This window comes from Mobula hypostoma, chromosome X2, assembly GCF_963921235.1.
Source record: "Mobula hypostoma chromosome X2, sMobHyp1.1, whole genome shotgun sequence".
Classification (NCBI taxonomy): Eukaryota; Metazoa; Chordata; class Chondrichthyes; order Myliobatiformes; family Myliobatidae; genus Mobula; species Mobula hypostoma.
Window position 1 is genome coordinate 41435841 of NC_086129.1, and position 15459 is coordinate 41451299.

At 39.9% G+C, this 15459-nt stretch overlaps 1 protein-coding gene across 4 annotated transcripts in view; it reads left to right on the forward strand.

Annotated features, from left to right (window-relative positions):
- Positions 1–15459, forward strand: part of kmt2a (lysine (K)-specific methyltransferase 2A) — a 194021-nt gene that overhangs the window by 67865 nt on the left and 110697 nt on the right. For all 4 annotated transcript variants that reach the window (XR_010016608.1, XM_063038155.1, XM_063038156.1 and 1 more), the window contains exons 5-6: positions 9542–9767; positions 15346–15413. Coding sequence is in view for 3 of the 4 variants with exons in the window: in XM_063038155.1 (XP_062894225.1) it covers positions 9542–9767; positions 15346–15413 (294 nt within the window). In the remaining variant the exon portion in view is untranslated. The remainder of the gene's footprint in view (positions 1–9541; positions 9768–15345; positions 15414–15459) is intronic.

The following is a 15459-nucleotide window of genomic DNA, read 5'->3' on the forward strand; positions in this document are numbered from 1 at the left end:
ATATTTTAAGGACAAAACCTGCATTTTCTTTACATTAATTTTATAACCTGATATTTTCCCGAACTCATCCAACAGTGTAAACAATCCTATAAATGATTTTTCTGGTTCACTCAAATAGACTAAAATGTCATCTGTGAATAGCGCCACCTTCTGTTCAATCCCTGCCACCTTGATACCTTTTACAATTTCGCTCTGTCTTATTAGTTGGGCAAGTGGTTCAATATATAGCGCAAAAAGGAGAGGAGAAATTAGGCATCCCTGTCTCATTCTCTCTAAAATAAAAGAGTCAGAGAGGTCCCCATTTATCTTAATTTGAGCTGTAGGGTTGTCATATAAAGTCTGGATTACTTTAATAAACTTTTCTTGAAAGCTGAATCTTCCTAGCACTCCATATAGGTATACCCAACTCACTGAACCAAAAGCTTTCTCAGCATCTAATCTCACTACTATTGTCTCTGCCCCGTTCTTAATAACCTGTTCTAGTATGTGTAAAATTCTCCTTATGTTGTCTCGAGTTTGTCTTTGCTGAATGAATCCAGTCTGGTCTAAGTGGATGAGGCCAGGTAGAAGCTTTTACAGTCTATGAGCTAATATAGATGTAAATAATTTGTAGTCCAAGTTAAGAACGCTGATTGGCCGGTAATTACCACATTCTAGTTTATCTTTACCCTCTTTCGGAATAACTGAGATAATCGTCTCTCTCCAGGAACGTGGAATTTCTCTTCTCTGTACGACCCAATTAAAATATAAAACGTACGTCACCCCAGACTACCCTAAAGTGTACCCCTGCCTAATAGGGGTCAAAAATAATGACAATGTTGCTTGCTGCACTGTTTGCAACAGTGACTTTTCTATTGCCCATGGTAGGTTAAGACTGTAAAAGACATGTTGAGGTGAGTTTAACAGGTGTCATTCGTTCATTAGCATAGCTAACGTTATTTAAACTAGCTGGCTAGCTGCTCAGGAGCTACTCTATTGCAGACGTCCCATCTCTCCCGGAAGTCTCCCGCAAATTGATGGTGCTACCTCCCTGAAATGAGTTTTTGCAGGGTGGGATGTCTGGATACATTCTCTTAAGCTCAGATAGTCAGGATGCACAACTGCTCCTCCCTCACCATCTTACTCAACACGGTGCCCCCTAGGGCTGTGTGCTGAGCCCATTGCTATACACTCTGCTCACACATGGCTGCATGGCTAAACACCTGAGCATTCACATCAAGTTCACTGATGACACAACTGTGGTGAGGCTCATCAACAACAATGATGAGACGGTTTAATAGATAGAACAGGGATCCCCAACCTTATTTGCACTACGGACCGGTTTATTATTGACAGTATTCTTGCGGACCGGCCGACCCGGGGGTAGGGTTACCAACGGACAAGAGTAGCAGTCAAATACGTTGTGTTTACCCCGAGAAAGACTACCATGACCATGAAGCCTTGCGCGGGCACCTGTGTGCGCATGTGTGTACGTGCTGATTTTTGTTTCCTACAAATTGTTTTTGGTGATTCTGTTCGGGGGCGGGGGGGGGGGTAGGTGATAAGTGGCTAATACACTCAGTTTCGTTTCTAAAAGGGTTTATCTAATGAGTTTAATATTAAACATACAGCGCATATTTTCCTCGCATGAGTATAGTGATAAGTCAATTATCGGGGAGGACGGGGAGCTTGAAGTAAGTGTTGAATGAACTTCCAGTAGAAGTGGTAGAGGCAGGTTCGATATTATCATTTAAAGAAAAATTGGATAGATATATGGAAAGGAATGGAGGGTTATGGGTTGAGTGCAGGTCGGTGGGACTAGGTGAGAGTAGCATTTGGCACGGACTAGAAGGGCAGAGATGGCCTGTTTCCGTGCTGTAATTGTTATATGGTTATATAAGTCACTTATATATCATCATATATATAGCATTATAACATTTTAAGTAACATTTGGATATTAAACCCACAGCACGTATTTTCCCCATATGAACATATAAAATCATTGCAACACACGAATATCGCTGAATCAGTGGGAGCCCTGGGCTTGTTTCCCTGCAACAAGACGGTCCTATTGAGGGGTGATGGGAGACAGCGATACTCGAAGGGGGTTCCTTATGTCCAATCTATTCCGCAATTTAGTTTTCGTTGCATTCATTGCAGAGATATATTGGAAATGGAAGCAACGTTTTCAGTGCTTTCATGGCTATCTCAGGATATTTAGCCTTGACTTTGATCCAGAATGCCGACAGAGATGGTATGTCAAACATACTTCTCAGCCCGCTGTCATTTGCAAGCTCGAGGAGTTGATCTGCTTCCCGCGCTGACATGGATGACGCACGGGTAATGACCTCGCATGCGTTCAAGCTCAACAGTGCGTGACAGGGAATGAGGGAAGGTGCAGCTGACTCATATCGCCAAATCATATCGTTTCCTCGCGGCCCAGTAGCACATGCTTTGCGGCCCGGTGGTTGGGGACCGCTGAGATAGAGGAGCTCAAGGCCTGATGCCAAGCAAATGACCTCTCCCTTCATGTCAACAAGACAAAGGAGATGACTGTCAACTTCAGGAGAACTCGCATCACTCACATTCCCCCTTTATGTTGGTGGCAGAGCAGTAGAATCTGCAAGTCTTTTCAAACTCCTGGGAGTGCACATCACACACAACCTCTCATGGTCCCAGAACACATCCTACACAGTCAAGAAAGCTCACCAATGTGTTTACTTTCTGAGGAGACTGAAGAGAGCTTGACTTTATACGTCCACATTCACATGATTCTACAGATGTACAGTAAAGAGCAGCCTAACAAGCTACATCACTGCATGCCGTGGAAGCTGCAATGCAGTGGACAGGAAGGCTCTACAACAGATAATCAAAACTGCCCAACGCACCTCCGGCACCAGCCTACCTGCCATCAATGACGTGTATACAGAAAGGTGCTGGAAAAAGACCAGCAATATGAAAGGTCCCACACACCCTGCTCATGGACTCTTTGTCCCACTCCCATCAGGGAGGGGGCTACTTACTGTAGCATCCACACCAGGACCACCAGACTCAAAAACAGTTACTTTCCCCAAGCAGTAAAACTGATCAATACCTCCACCGCTAACTCCACCACTACTTTATTGATTTCTATCAGTCACCTGTTGTACAGCCTAGCTTCACAATCTACGTATAAAGTCTTCTTATGAAGTTAAATCTAGCAACATAGAGGACAACAGGGCTTTGCTTCCAGATGAGCTCAATGCCTTCTATGCTCGCTTTAACTGTCAAAGCACGAGGGATCCATCGTGGGCTCCCACAGCCCCCAGTGATCCTGTGATTTCAGTCTCTGGGGCTGACGTGTGAGCAGCATTCAGAAGGGTGAGCCTACAGAAAGTATTTGGCCCCAGACAGGTTACCTAGCCATGTACTGAAGACCTGTGCTAATCAACTGCTGGAGTGTTCACTGAGATCTATAACCTCTAGCTTCAGCAGTCTGAGGTACCCACCTGCTTCAAGCAGGTTTCAGTTGTACCTGTACCTAAAAAGACATGGTAACCTGCCTCAATGACTATTGTCCAGTAGCACTTGTGTCCATAGTGATGAAGTGTTTTACGAGGTTGGTGATGAAACATATAAACTCTTGCTTGGGAAGTGACTTGGATCCGCTCCAATTTGCCTACCGGAGCAACAGGTCCACAGCAGATACCATCTCATTGGCTCTTCACTCAATCCTGGAACATCTGGACAGCAAAGATGCACATAACGGGATGCTCTTTATCAACAACAGCTCGGCAGTCAGTACCATCATCCCCTCAAAACTAATCAATAAGGTTAAAGACCTTGGCCTCAATACCTCCTTGTGCAGTTAGATCCTTGATATTCTCACTTGCAGTCCCCAGTCTGTTCGGATTGGAAATATCTCCTCCACGATCTCCATCAGCACAGATGCACCCACAAGGCTATCTACTTAGCTCCTTGCTCTACTTGCTAGGCATAGCTCCAATGCCACATCCAAGTTTGCTGATGGAACCATTATTGTAGGCTGAATCAAAGGTGACAAATCAGCATGTAAAAGGGAGATTTGGCTGAGTAGTGTCATAACAACATTTCTTACTCAATGTCAACAAGACCAAGGAGCTGATTATTGACTTCAGGAGGAGGAAACCAGAGGTTCATGAGCCAGTCATCAGCAGACTATAAGAGGTGGAGAGGGTCAGCAACTTCAAATTACTCGGTGTTATATTTTGGAGGACCTGTCCTGGGTCCAGCATACTAAGTGTAATTACGAAGAAAGCACCGCAGGGCCTCTACTTCTTTAGGAGTTTGTGAAGATTTAGCATGACATCTAAAAGTTTGACAAACTTCTTATAGAAGTGCAGTGGAGAGTATAGTGACTGGATACATCACAGCCTAGTGTAGAAACACTAATGCCATTAAATGGAAAATCCTACAAAAAGTAGTGCAGATGGCCCAGTCTATCACAGGTTACCCCCCCCCCCCCAACCACCACCATTGAGCACATCTACACAAATCATTGATGCAGGAAAGCAGCATCCATCATCAGGGTCAGGGACCCCTACCACCTAAGTCATGCTCTCTTCTCATTGCTGCCATCAGGAAGGCGGTACAGGAGCCTCAGGACTCACACCACCAGGTTCAGGAACAGTTATTACCCCTCAATCATCAGGCTCCTGAACCAAAGGAGGTAACTTTCATAGTCGATTTCATTGAGTCCGTTATGACTGTTGTTCTATTATGGATCTGTTGAGTATGCCTGCAAGGAAATGGATCTCAGGGTTGTACATGGTGACATGTACTTTGAACTTTGTATCACCTATTTTTTGTGTGTTTTTATTATACTGTTCTTTATCTTTTTTTTTGCACTGCATCAGGTCTGGAGTAACAATTATTTTGTTCTTTACACTTGTGTACAGGAAATGACATGAAACAATCTTGAAAGTGATTTAGCAGAATTCAAAGAGTGGAGGAAACAGTGATTTGTGTTTAATTATGCAGTACCTGGTCTGGGAGAATTTGTATGGGCTGTTCCAATTCAACTATTATCCCAAGCATAGAGTACAAATTAGAACAAAAAAAGTTCAGTATAATCAACTTTCTGAAATTGAGAGCAATACCTGACTACTGCTCTGTTTTATCTTCAGTGGATGTGACCGAGTATGAAGTTCTTCGGCTATGTGTTTTATATTGTAATTGCTTAAACATTGCAGATAAACATTTTGGCTAAATCACTCCAGACAGAAAATGTAAATTGTGTTAAATTATTACTGCTTTGAGCTTTCACTTGTTAAGGGAAGTTCAGATAGTTCACTCTGTAGAAAGAGGATTGTGTTAGTGTAAGTGTCTGAGTAGCTACTAAAAAGCTCTGTAAGTAAAGAATTGTCTTGTCTCTCAGAGTAGGCTAGTATGTAGAGTAACTCACATCAAAGTTGCTGGTGAACGCAGCAGGCCAGGCAGCATCTCTAGAAAGAGGTACAGTCGACGTTTTGGGCCTGCTGCATTCACCAGCAACTTTGATGTGTGTTGCTTGAATTTCCAGCATCTGCAGAATTTCTCGTGTTTAGTATGTAGAGTCCTTATTTCCTTTGGTGGCTTGAATTCCTTGCAAATGAAGACTAATGCCAACAAGCCTGGACTTGCTCAACATGATATCAGTCTATTATAATATGTCAATCTAAAAGCAATTAGCTATAAGTGTATTCATTTTTTTTCCATTCAGTAAAAATACGCAGAAGATCATTGCCAGGTCATTTCTATGGTTGAGGTGTGATCTTTGTGATAGCAAAAATAATTGGGTATTATAAGCTGGCTAAACCAAGGACATACTCTGTTCTTTTGTGATACATTGTCATTGCATTAATATTTGGTATGGTGATATTTTTTCAGTTGACTAATGATGATGAATCCATCCTGAGTTTTTTAATTCCATATATATTTGAGTGATATTATTTCAAAAGACAGTGTAAGGATTATAGCTGTAAGTATCTATCTGCATTATGAAATACAAATAGTCCTTGCTTGATTTGAGCACTTGAATTTTTAAGTTTTTTCTTTCTGACTCCCTCCAAGGGTGTTTTTTTTATTATTGTTGGACAAAATTGATTAATGAGCAATTTTCTGTTGCTGCAGGCTGCAAGGCAGGGGTGTTCTGTGATTTTGATTTCATGTATTGAACCCCTGCCACTTTTTGGTCCCTGTGATTAAACCTCACTTTAACAAGGTAGAGGATGCAGTCATTTATGTTTTATTCAAAGTTTCATTGGAGTCAAAGTAAACCCACTTTACAGTCTGCCTGAAAGTGGGTTCCAGAAATGATCTGCCAATCTGATGGCTTGTTTGTTTTCTTTTACTGACACGGGAGTTTGGTTCCCTAGTGGAATCAGTAATAAAATTTCTCACTGTGTCATTGCCTGTAGAATGAATATCCTTTTCTGATCAACTTTGGCAAATATTTTCAAAACTTTGCACCGTTATCAGGTCACTGTTCAGCACATCAACAGGCACAGAGCATTAAAAAGCAGGTTGAAAGCAGTCCAATGTCTTGTCCAAGCCTGTTCCAACAGTAAGACCATGGCTGATTTAAATCTTAGCCTCAGCACCACTTTTTTTCCCCTGATCTCTCCTGATTGTCGTTGGTTCCTTTGTATTTTAAATGTTTGTCATTACCTTCCTTGAATATATCCAATGACTCCATCTTCACTTGTATAAAGAATTTCGCAGTCATAATCCTATGAGCGAAGTTTCTCTTCATTATTTTTTAAAAATTTGCAGCCTCTTTGAAAAATTGTTTTAGATGTGCCCACTAGGGGAAGCATCATTTCATCCTGTTAGTTCTCCTTAAAATCTAATATGATTCAAGAAGATTTTCATTTCTAAACTCCATAAAGTTTGGGTTCAGTCTGCACAACCTGTCTTTACATGGCAGCTTTAGATTCCAGGAATCAACTAAGTGACCCTTCTCTGCACTGTACATGCTTTCTTAAACTAGCAACCAAAACTGTGTGTAGTACCAGATGTAGCTTATGTTCTGCAGTTACTTTCAATGTGGCACCTTTAGAAGTGTCTTCTAGAAATCAAAACACACTGTATTTACCTGCCCAGCTACTGCTTTAACGTGCCCTGTTTCTTGCAGCTTCAAAGGGCTCTAGCAAATTTGACAAATGTAATTTCCCGTTTGTAAAACTTTGTTGACACAGCTGGATTGTCTTATAATTTTCTATATGATCAGCTATTTCTCCTTCTCAAATGGATTCCAGCATTTTCTTGTACCCCTGACATTCCCCATATATGTTCCTCGAGTCACCTTAAAATTATGTACCTTCATATTAGCCATTTTCACCTTGGGAAATATTCTCTGGCTGTCCACTCAATCTATGCCTCTTACCATCTTGTACACTTCCATCTATCAAGTCAGCTCTCATCCTCCTATGCTCCAAAGAGAAAAGCCCTAGCTTGCTTAACAAATCTTCATAAGATATGCTCTCCAATCTAGGCAGCATCCTGGTAAGTCTTCTCTGCACCCTTTCTAAAACTTCCCATCCTTCCTATAATGAGGCAACTACAAATGAACGCAGTATTCCAAATGTGGTCTAACCATTGTTTTATAGAGCTGCGACATTACCTTGGGGCTCTTGAACTTAGTACTAGATTATTGAAGGCTAACACACCTTAACCATCCTGCCAACTTGCGCGACGACTTTGTCGGATATTAACACATAGGCCCCAAGATCACGCTGTTCTGCACACTGCTAAGAATCCTGTCATCCAAATGTAACTTTCCAAAGTGTATAACTTCACCTGCCTCTGGACTCTAGATTCTCTGGATTGAACTCCACCTGCCAACTTTTCCAATCCTCTGGAGCTTTCCAGGAATTTTGTTAGATTACCTCCACTGTCTCTGTTAGGCCAGGTGACTTGTCAGCATTTAGTCCTGTTAATTTGTTAAGCTTTTTTTTTAGTGAAAGATTTTTAGTTCCTCTTTTTTTTTTGTATTCCTCATGACATAAGAGGTGGCTATTTGGCCCATAGGGTCAGTGCTGGATCTTGGTATTCCTATCGGGTACATTCCCACACTTCCCTGTCACACATTAATTATCCTCTGAGTCTCCTGCCACCAACCTCACCTTAAAACAATTTAGATCCTATCTCTGCCCCCCCCCAACAAGGCATCGCTTGAGCATAGTTACAGTCAGCTCATTGTTTCCAAGCAATTTAACATATGACTTTTGTAATATTCAATATAAACAAAATGAGAGGGATACTGCTCAATTTGGAATACTTCGTAAAGCACAATAGTATTTAAATTTGTGATAATGCACGAGGACAATGGAAGATTTTGATTTCATTGGTATTGTCATTGGATCCAGAGAAATTTGAATCAGAAGATTTTATTTGAGAGAGTAGGGAGAATGTTGAATAGTTAATGTGATTAAGTGGCAAAGATGAAGCAGAATAGTGAAGAACATTCATATGGGAACTGGGTAGATATTTAGGGAAAGTAACTGAAAGTTTTTAAGGGAAATTAAAGTCTTATATTTTTCATGCTTGCTTCAGGACCAGCAGGTAAAATGGGATGGTCTCATGTACAGTCCCACCTTCATTTAGAATGTTGCTTCTGTATGAAGATTGAGTTCGTAAGTGTACAGATTGTATAGGGACATGTCACATATTGGGACAGCCGATATAATGAGCGCTCTTTTTGTCCATCAATGTTTCGGAGTTATATCCCACTGGGGGTTCAGTTTTCTGCAGTTCTAGTATATTGAATATGGGTTTTTTTTATTAGTTCACAATCTAAGTAACATCAGGCCAACAAATAAAAAAAAGTATCGCAGAACACAGACTTTTGAAGACATGCTTGAATTCCTGAATATTTAGCTGCTGGCATCAAAAGATATGTACTCTGCCTTTGTTTGACTATTTGTATATATCTGAATCATATATTAGAAAGAGTGAGTTAGATATAAATTTTAAAAATAAAGTTCCAATGAACTAAAAGTAATAATGTTTTTTTTGGTTGTTGATGTAAAAATTCTGACATCTGTAGCTGGGTATTTAGGGTGGTGAACATAATGATTTGTGCATGTAACTTCCCCTTGTTAATGCATAAAGGCAAACAAAATTTGTCTCTAGGAATCAACAAATCACCAGAAAATCTAGGGTATGGAAAAAAATTGTTCTTATGAAATTTGTGCACAAAATATTATTTGTTTTCATTCTTGACACTTGCTTAGATGACGTGGTTTTGCATTGTGGAAAATCACATTATAGGACTTTTTATCCCAGGAATGCAACCTCCTTGTAATATGGCAGATTGCCTGTTTTTATTAATTTGTTCACCTGATAATATTTTTATTATAAAACCAATATATTTTCATGGTGTATTTTTAGGTGATTGTTTCCCTGTGGAAATTAAAATATTCCCAGGGAATGATTCAGAGTGAGCAGTGTCTCTAATGATATGTTTCTTTGAAAGACACTGTTAGACAGAAATTCATTAAATGAGATTTTAACCACTTGTGCCTAAGGAAACAGTCAATATGAAACCATTTCTTTCTTGCAGATAAATCATCAGTAGCTGGGTCAGAAGATGCTGAACCACCAACACCAGTGATTAAACCAGTGGCCAAACACAAAGTCCCACAGGAGCCTATTGTTCGAAAAGGGAGGAGGTCACGTAGGTGTGGGCAGTGTCCAGGCTGCCAAGTTCCGGATGACTGTGGCCAGTGTACAAATTGCTTGGATAAGCCCAAATTCGGTGGTCGAAATGTGAAAAAGCAATGCTGCAAGTGAGTAAAGTTTCATATATGACTATTTGAAAATGAGAATGGATTAAATACGTTTTTCTGAAATGGTAAGACTTACCCGAGAAATATTTTGTGATTAAAAATTGACATGAAGTGTAGAGCCATGCTGCATAGGCAAAACCATGTTGTATCCAATTTGTGTTCTCAGACAGTAAAGGAAACAAATGATCAGTTATATGGTATCAGTCGAGAGGTATTTGTTGTAGAAGATTGAAGATTCTTCAAATAGAGCCATGAAATGTTTACTGCCCAGTTTAACAAGCATGCTGATCGCAGTATAATAATCGATCTCCAATTTATATACTGAAGATACTGGTTGAGAAATTTTAAAAACTATTGCTTTTTTGTGTGGAAGCAGATTTCCAGATTTTTATCCTTGTTTATTAGGCTTCACCAGTCTCGTTCAGGATGACTGATTGAGAGCTAAATTTTATATTCCAACACTGGTTACAGTGGCATGCAAAAGTTTGGGCACCCCTGGTCAAAATTTCTGTTACTGTGAATAGCTAAGCGAGTAAAAGATGACCTGATTTCCGAAAGGCATAAAATTAAAGAAGACACATTTCCTTAATGTTTTAAGCGAGATTATTTTTTTATTTCCATCTTTTACAGTTTCAAAATAACAAAAAAGGAAAAGGGCCCGAAGCAAAAGTTTGGGCACCTTGCATGGCAGTACTTAGTAACACCCCTTTTGGCAAGTATCACAGCTTGTAAACGCTTTCTGTAGCTAGCTAAGAGTCTTTCAATTCTTGTTTGGGGGATTTTCACCCATTCTTCCTCGCAAAAGGCTTCTAGTTCTGTGAGATTCTTGGGCCGTCTTGCATGCACTGCTCTTTTGAGGTCTATCCACAGATTTTCGATGATGTTTAGGTCGGAGGACTGTGAGGCCCATGGCAAAACCTTCAGCTTGTACCTCTTGAGGTAGTCCATTTTGGATTTTGAGGTGTGTTTAGGATCATTATCCTGTTGTAGAAGCTATCCTCTTTTCATCTTCGGCTTTTTTACAGATGGTGTGATGTTTGCTTCCAGAATTTGCTGGTATTTAATTGAATTCATTCTTCCCTCTACCAGTGAAATGTTTTCTGTGCCACTGGCTGCAACACAAGCCCAAAGCATGATCGATCCACCCCCGTGCTTAACAGTTGGAGAGGTGTTCTTTTCATGAAATTCTGCACCCTTTTATCTCCAAACATACCTTTGCTCATTGCGGCCAAAAAGTTCTATTTTAACTTCATCAGTCCACAGGACTTGCTTGCAAAATGCATCGGGCTTGTTTAGATGTTCCTTTGCAAACTTCTGATGCTGAATTTTGTGGTGAGGACATAGGAAAGGTTTTCTTCTGATGACTCTTCCATGAAGGTCATACTTGTGCAGGTGTCGCTGCACAGTAGAACAGTGCGCCACCACTCCAAACTCTGCTAAGTCTTCCTGAAGGTCTTTTGCGTCAAATGGGGGTTTTGATTTGCCTTTCTAGCAATCCTATGAGCAGTCTCTCGGAAAGTTTTCTTGGTCTTCCAGACCTCAACTTGACCTCCACCATTCCTGTTAACTGCCATTTCTTAATTACATTACGAACTGAGGAAATGGCTGCCTGAAAGTGCTTCGCTATCTTCTTATAGCCTTCTCCTGCTTTGTGGGCATCATTTATTTTAATTTTCAGAGTGCTAGGTGGTTGCTTAGAGGAGCCCATGGCTGCTGATTGTTGGGACAAGGTTTGAGGAGCCAGGGTCTTTATAAAGCTTTGAAATTAGCATTACCTGGCCTTTCCTAACGATGACTGTGAACAAGCCATAGCCCTAACAAGCTAATTAAGGTCTGAGACCTTGGTAAATGTTATCTGAGAGCTCAAATCTCTTGGGGTGCCCAAACTTTTGTACGGTGCTCCTTTCCTTTTTTCCCCACTCTAAAATTGTACATAACAAAAATAATACACTAATCTTGCTTAAAATGTTGAAAAGAATGTTTCATCTTTAACTTTATGACTTTTGGAAATCAGTTCATCTTCTACTCACTTAACTGTTCATAGTAACAGAAATTTTGACCAGGGGTGCCCAAACTTTTTCATGCCACTATAGGTTGGGATAAAGTCAATTATGGAGCTTTCCTTTGATCCGAATTTATTGAACTTCGATGAAAATTTTTACTTAGATCGCTTGACATGGCTTGGTGTTAGATTTTACTGTAGTGTATTATGGCTGGATGGCATGCCAGCTTTATCTTGACCACGTGTATGACTAATGGAATAGATGCTGATATCCGCGGTTTCATTCCCAATGATAGTGAAGTTAGGAAAAAAAAAAGGGATGATAGCAGAAAAATATATTAAAAAAGTTTTTTTTTGGATAGTTTGGTTGAGCCAACTCAAGAGCAGGTTCTGTTAGATATGGTGTTGTAAACGGTGGCAGGACTAATTAATGACTTCATAGTGAAGGTACCCTTTGGTAAAAGCGATCTTAATATGATTGAATTTAATTTGAGTGTTCAAGTAAGGGCATTTATGAGGGTATGAAAGCAGAGCTGGCTAAATTGAACTGGCAAATTAGGATGAAGGATAGATCAATTAAGAATCAGAGACAGATATTTAAGTGGATCTTTCAGTATACACAGAGTAGATGCTATGCAACTGGAAAGAATAGTTTCAGTGAGGACCAACCATCTGTGGTTAACTAATGTTAAAGGAAATACTAAACTTAAAAGTAAAAATAAATTGCACAAAGATGGATGGCAGGTCCATAAGATCATAAGACACGAGAACAGAGTTAGGCCATTCAGCCCATCGAGCCTGCTCTGCCATTCCATCATGGCTGATCGCGGATCCTACTCAACTGCATACACTTGCCTTCTCGCCAGCTGATTGGAGAAAATTTGATTAAAAGTAGAAAATAACTAAAATTAATAGGGAATTAAATAATTTGTTAGAAAGCAAAGCTTGGGACTTAATGTCAAGAAGATATAATTAATGAATATTTTTGTCAGTCTTTGTTTATATGCAAATTTTTGTGAAATTCTTTTACCTGTAAATGCCTGCAAGAAAATGAATTTCAAGGTAGTATATAGTAACATATATGTACTTTGATAATAAATATACTTTGAACTTTGAAGTTGGCAAATCATGTTGCAGCTGCATAAAAATTAGGTTAAGTCATATTTAGATTATTTTGTGCAGTTCTAGTTACTACGGTATAGGAAGAATGTGGAGCCATTTGGAGAAGGTACAGAAAAGGTTTGCTATGAGGTTGCCTGGATTGGAGTCCATTGTCTATAAACCATTGGACAAATGTTATTTGTTTTCTGTAGAATGTTAGAGGCTAAAGGGCAACCTAATAGAAGTATATGTACAATCATGAGATGCATGAATGGAGTAGGTCGTCAAGAATCTTCTTGTCAAATACTAGAGGCGTGGGCTTAAGTTAGGACAGGGAAGTTTAAAGAAGATGTGCAAGGCAAGTCTTTTTACACAGAGATGCAAGGTACATTTAGACAGACCAGCAAGACCATGTGGTGGTAGAGAGCATTAGTTTGGATTGCATTATAGTCGGTACAGATGCAATAGGCTGAAGGGCCTGTTCCAGGTGCTATGCTATACTGCACCATGTTCTATATTCACTATTTCAAGAAGAGCTCAGCAAAAATGAGAATTGATGAGGAAGTGGTACTGGATCATAGATGTGTGATAGCTCCTGCTTCAGTTTTCCAAAGTTCCACAGAATTGGGAAAAGTTCTATTAGGCAGGTAAACTGTAGGTACACTTCGGTAAGGGGGAGGGAGGGAGAGAGAGAAAGAACGGCATAGAAAAAATGTTAGAAGCTAAAATGTTATAGAAGGGCACAAAGCAAAGGCAAAGATAATTCAGTAAAATCAACATGGTTTTGTTAAAGGGAAGCCAGGTTCAACCACTTTAGTCAAGTTCATTGAAGAGATGTAGATAAAAGACGGATAAAGATGGATGTATTGCACTTCAATTTCCTAAAGGCATCTGATAGATGTTTTGAAGTTTTTCAGAAAACGAAAATTCTGTGTGCAAGTGGCAACGTATTGGTGTGGATAGAAAGTTGGTTAATGAGCAGGAAACAGAGAAGGGGGCACGAGTTGGCTATTTCGAATTGGGAAGATGTAACAAACGATGTGCTATGGGAATTGGTGCTTGGGCTTCAAATATTTGCAATTTATCTAAATGACTTTAAGTCATCAAATGTGCAGTTGCTAATGTAACCCTCAGGTTCGGCTAGTGGCTTAATCTAGGGGACGACAGCCTCTGGCCCCGCCAGACTTGAGAAGTCTTGTTTGGGTGGATGCTGTGTGATGTGTTTCCTGTTACAAATCAGTACCCTGAAATAACAAACAGTACACAATATGCAATTAAGCGACTGAGCCTTATAATTCGTAATTTGACTATCGGTTAGTAAAGAAACAAAAAAGAAAAAGGGCTCATTCTCATGAAATAGTCTAATGTGCAACGTTGGAGCTCACTATTTTCCTGTCTGTTAGTTCTGAGCCATCGATTTTCCCCTTGGGTGTCGACTCCCGACCCCATTCCAAGTCCACTCTGTCCTGCAGACTACAACTTCCCTGTTCTGCCATCTTCTCTCTCCATCTTCCACCGAACAAAAGACCACAAAACCTTTGCTCGGGCCCACAAGAAGAAAAACACCTTCCCTCGTTGGCCAGCGCACATTCCAATGATCCTGTTACCTCTAGTCATAACCCAAACATTGCTGCTGCAGAGAAACCATTACATTAGCAGTGAAACCTTACAGAGAGGTCATTACATTAGCAGTGAAACCTTACAGCGTGTTACACTATCTTTGATACAAAGATAAGTTGTGAAGAGGACATAAGAGGTGACAAAAAGACATTAAGTCAATGGGAGTTATCTGTAAAATACAGTTTATATAGTATGTGAAAATATGAAATTTTCAATTTTGACAGTAAGAAAAGAAAGCATTGATTGCTGACCAGTGAAGTATTTTCCCTCAGATGGTCTTGTGCCTTTGGAACTCTTTTTTGTTGAGCGGTTGTAGATATAGTGTTTGTCAACTTCTAAGGTGGGGTTGAATTATTTTTGATAAATGAAGGAGTGTAAGGTTTCTGAGCTAGGCTGAACATTGGGGATTAAGCTAGTAACCAGATTAGCCCTTGGCTTATTGAATAGCAAAACAAGCTTGAGAGTTCAAGTGGCCAAATCCTACTCTTTTTTTTATTAGTATGTATGCGCACAGTGGTGCCATAAGTCACAGATTTGCTTGCTTCTTCAGCGCAAAATTTTTTTATCTTGAGTTGTAGAGACTAATCAAACTGGAATAGTGGAAGAGTCTGCCTTTAACTACCAGCCCTTTTGAGCTTTCAGGCTCTCAAATGTACTTTATGTAGAACCAGTGTGTATTTGAGTATAATCCCTGTTTTAGACAGTTCATTTGATTTGTAATATTGCTGACTTAATTCTGTGAGGATGCTCTCATGAGCCAGGCTATCAAATTTGAAATAAAATTGTGTCTGCAAATCAAAGTGTTTTCTTTTATGTCATATCCATTATATCTCAATACCTTTTCTTTTAATACAGAATGCGGAAATGTCAAAACCTTCAATGGATGCCTTCTAAAGTACCTCCTCCAAAGCCAGTTAATAAAGGTGAGCATTGTCCAGAGCCAGTAGGTTACACTATGGAATTGGCAAA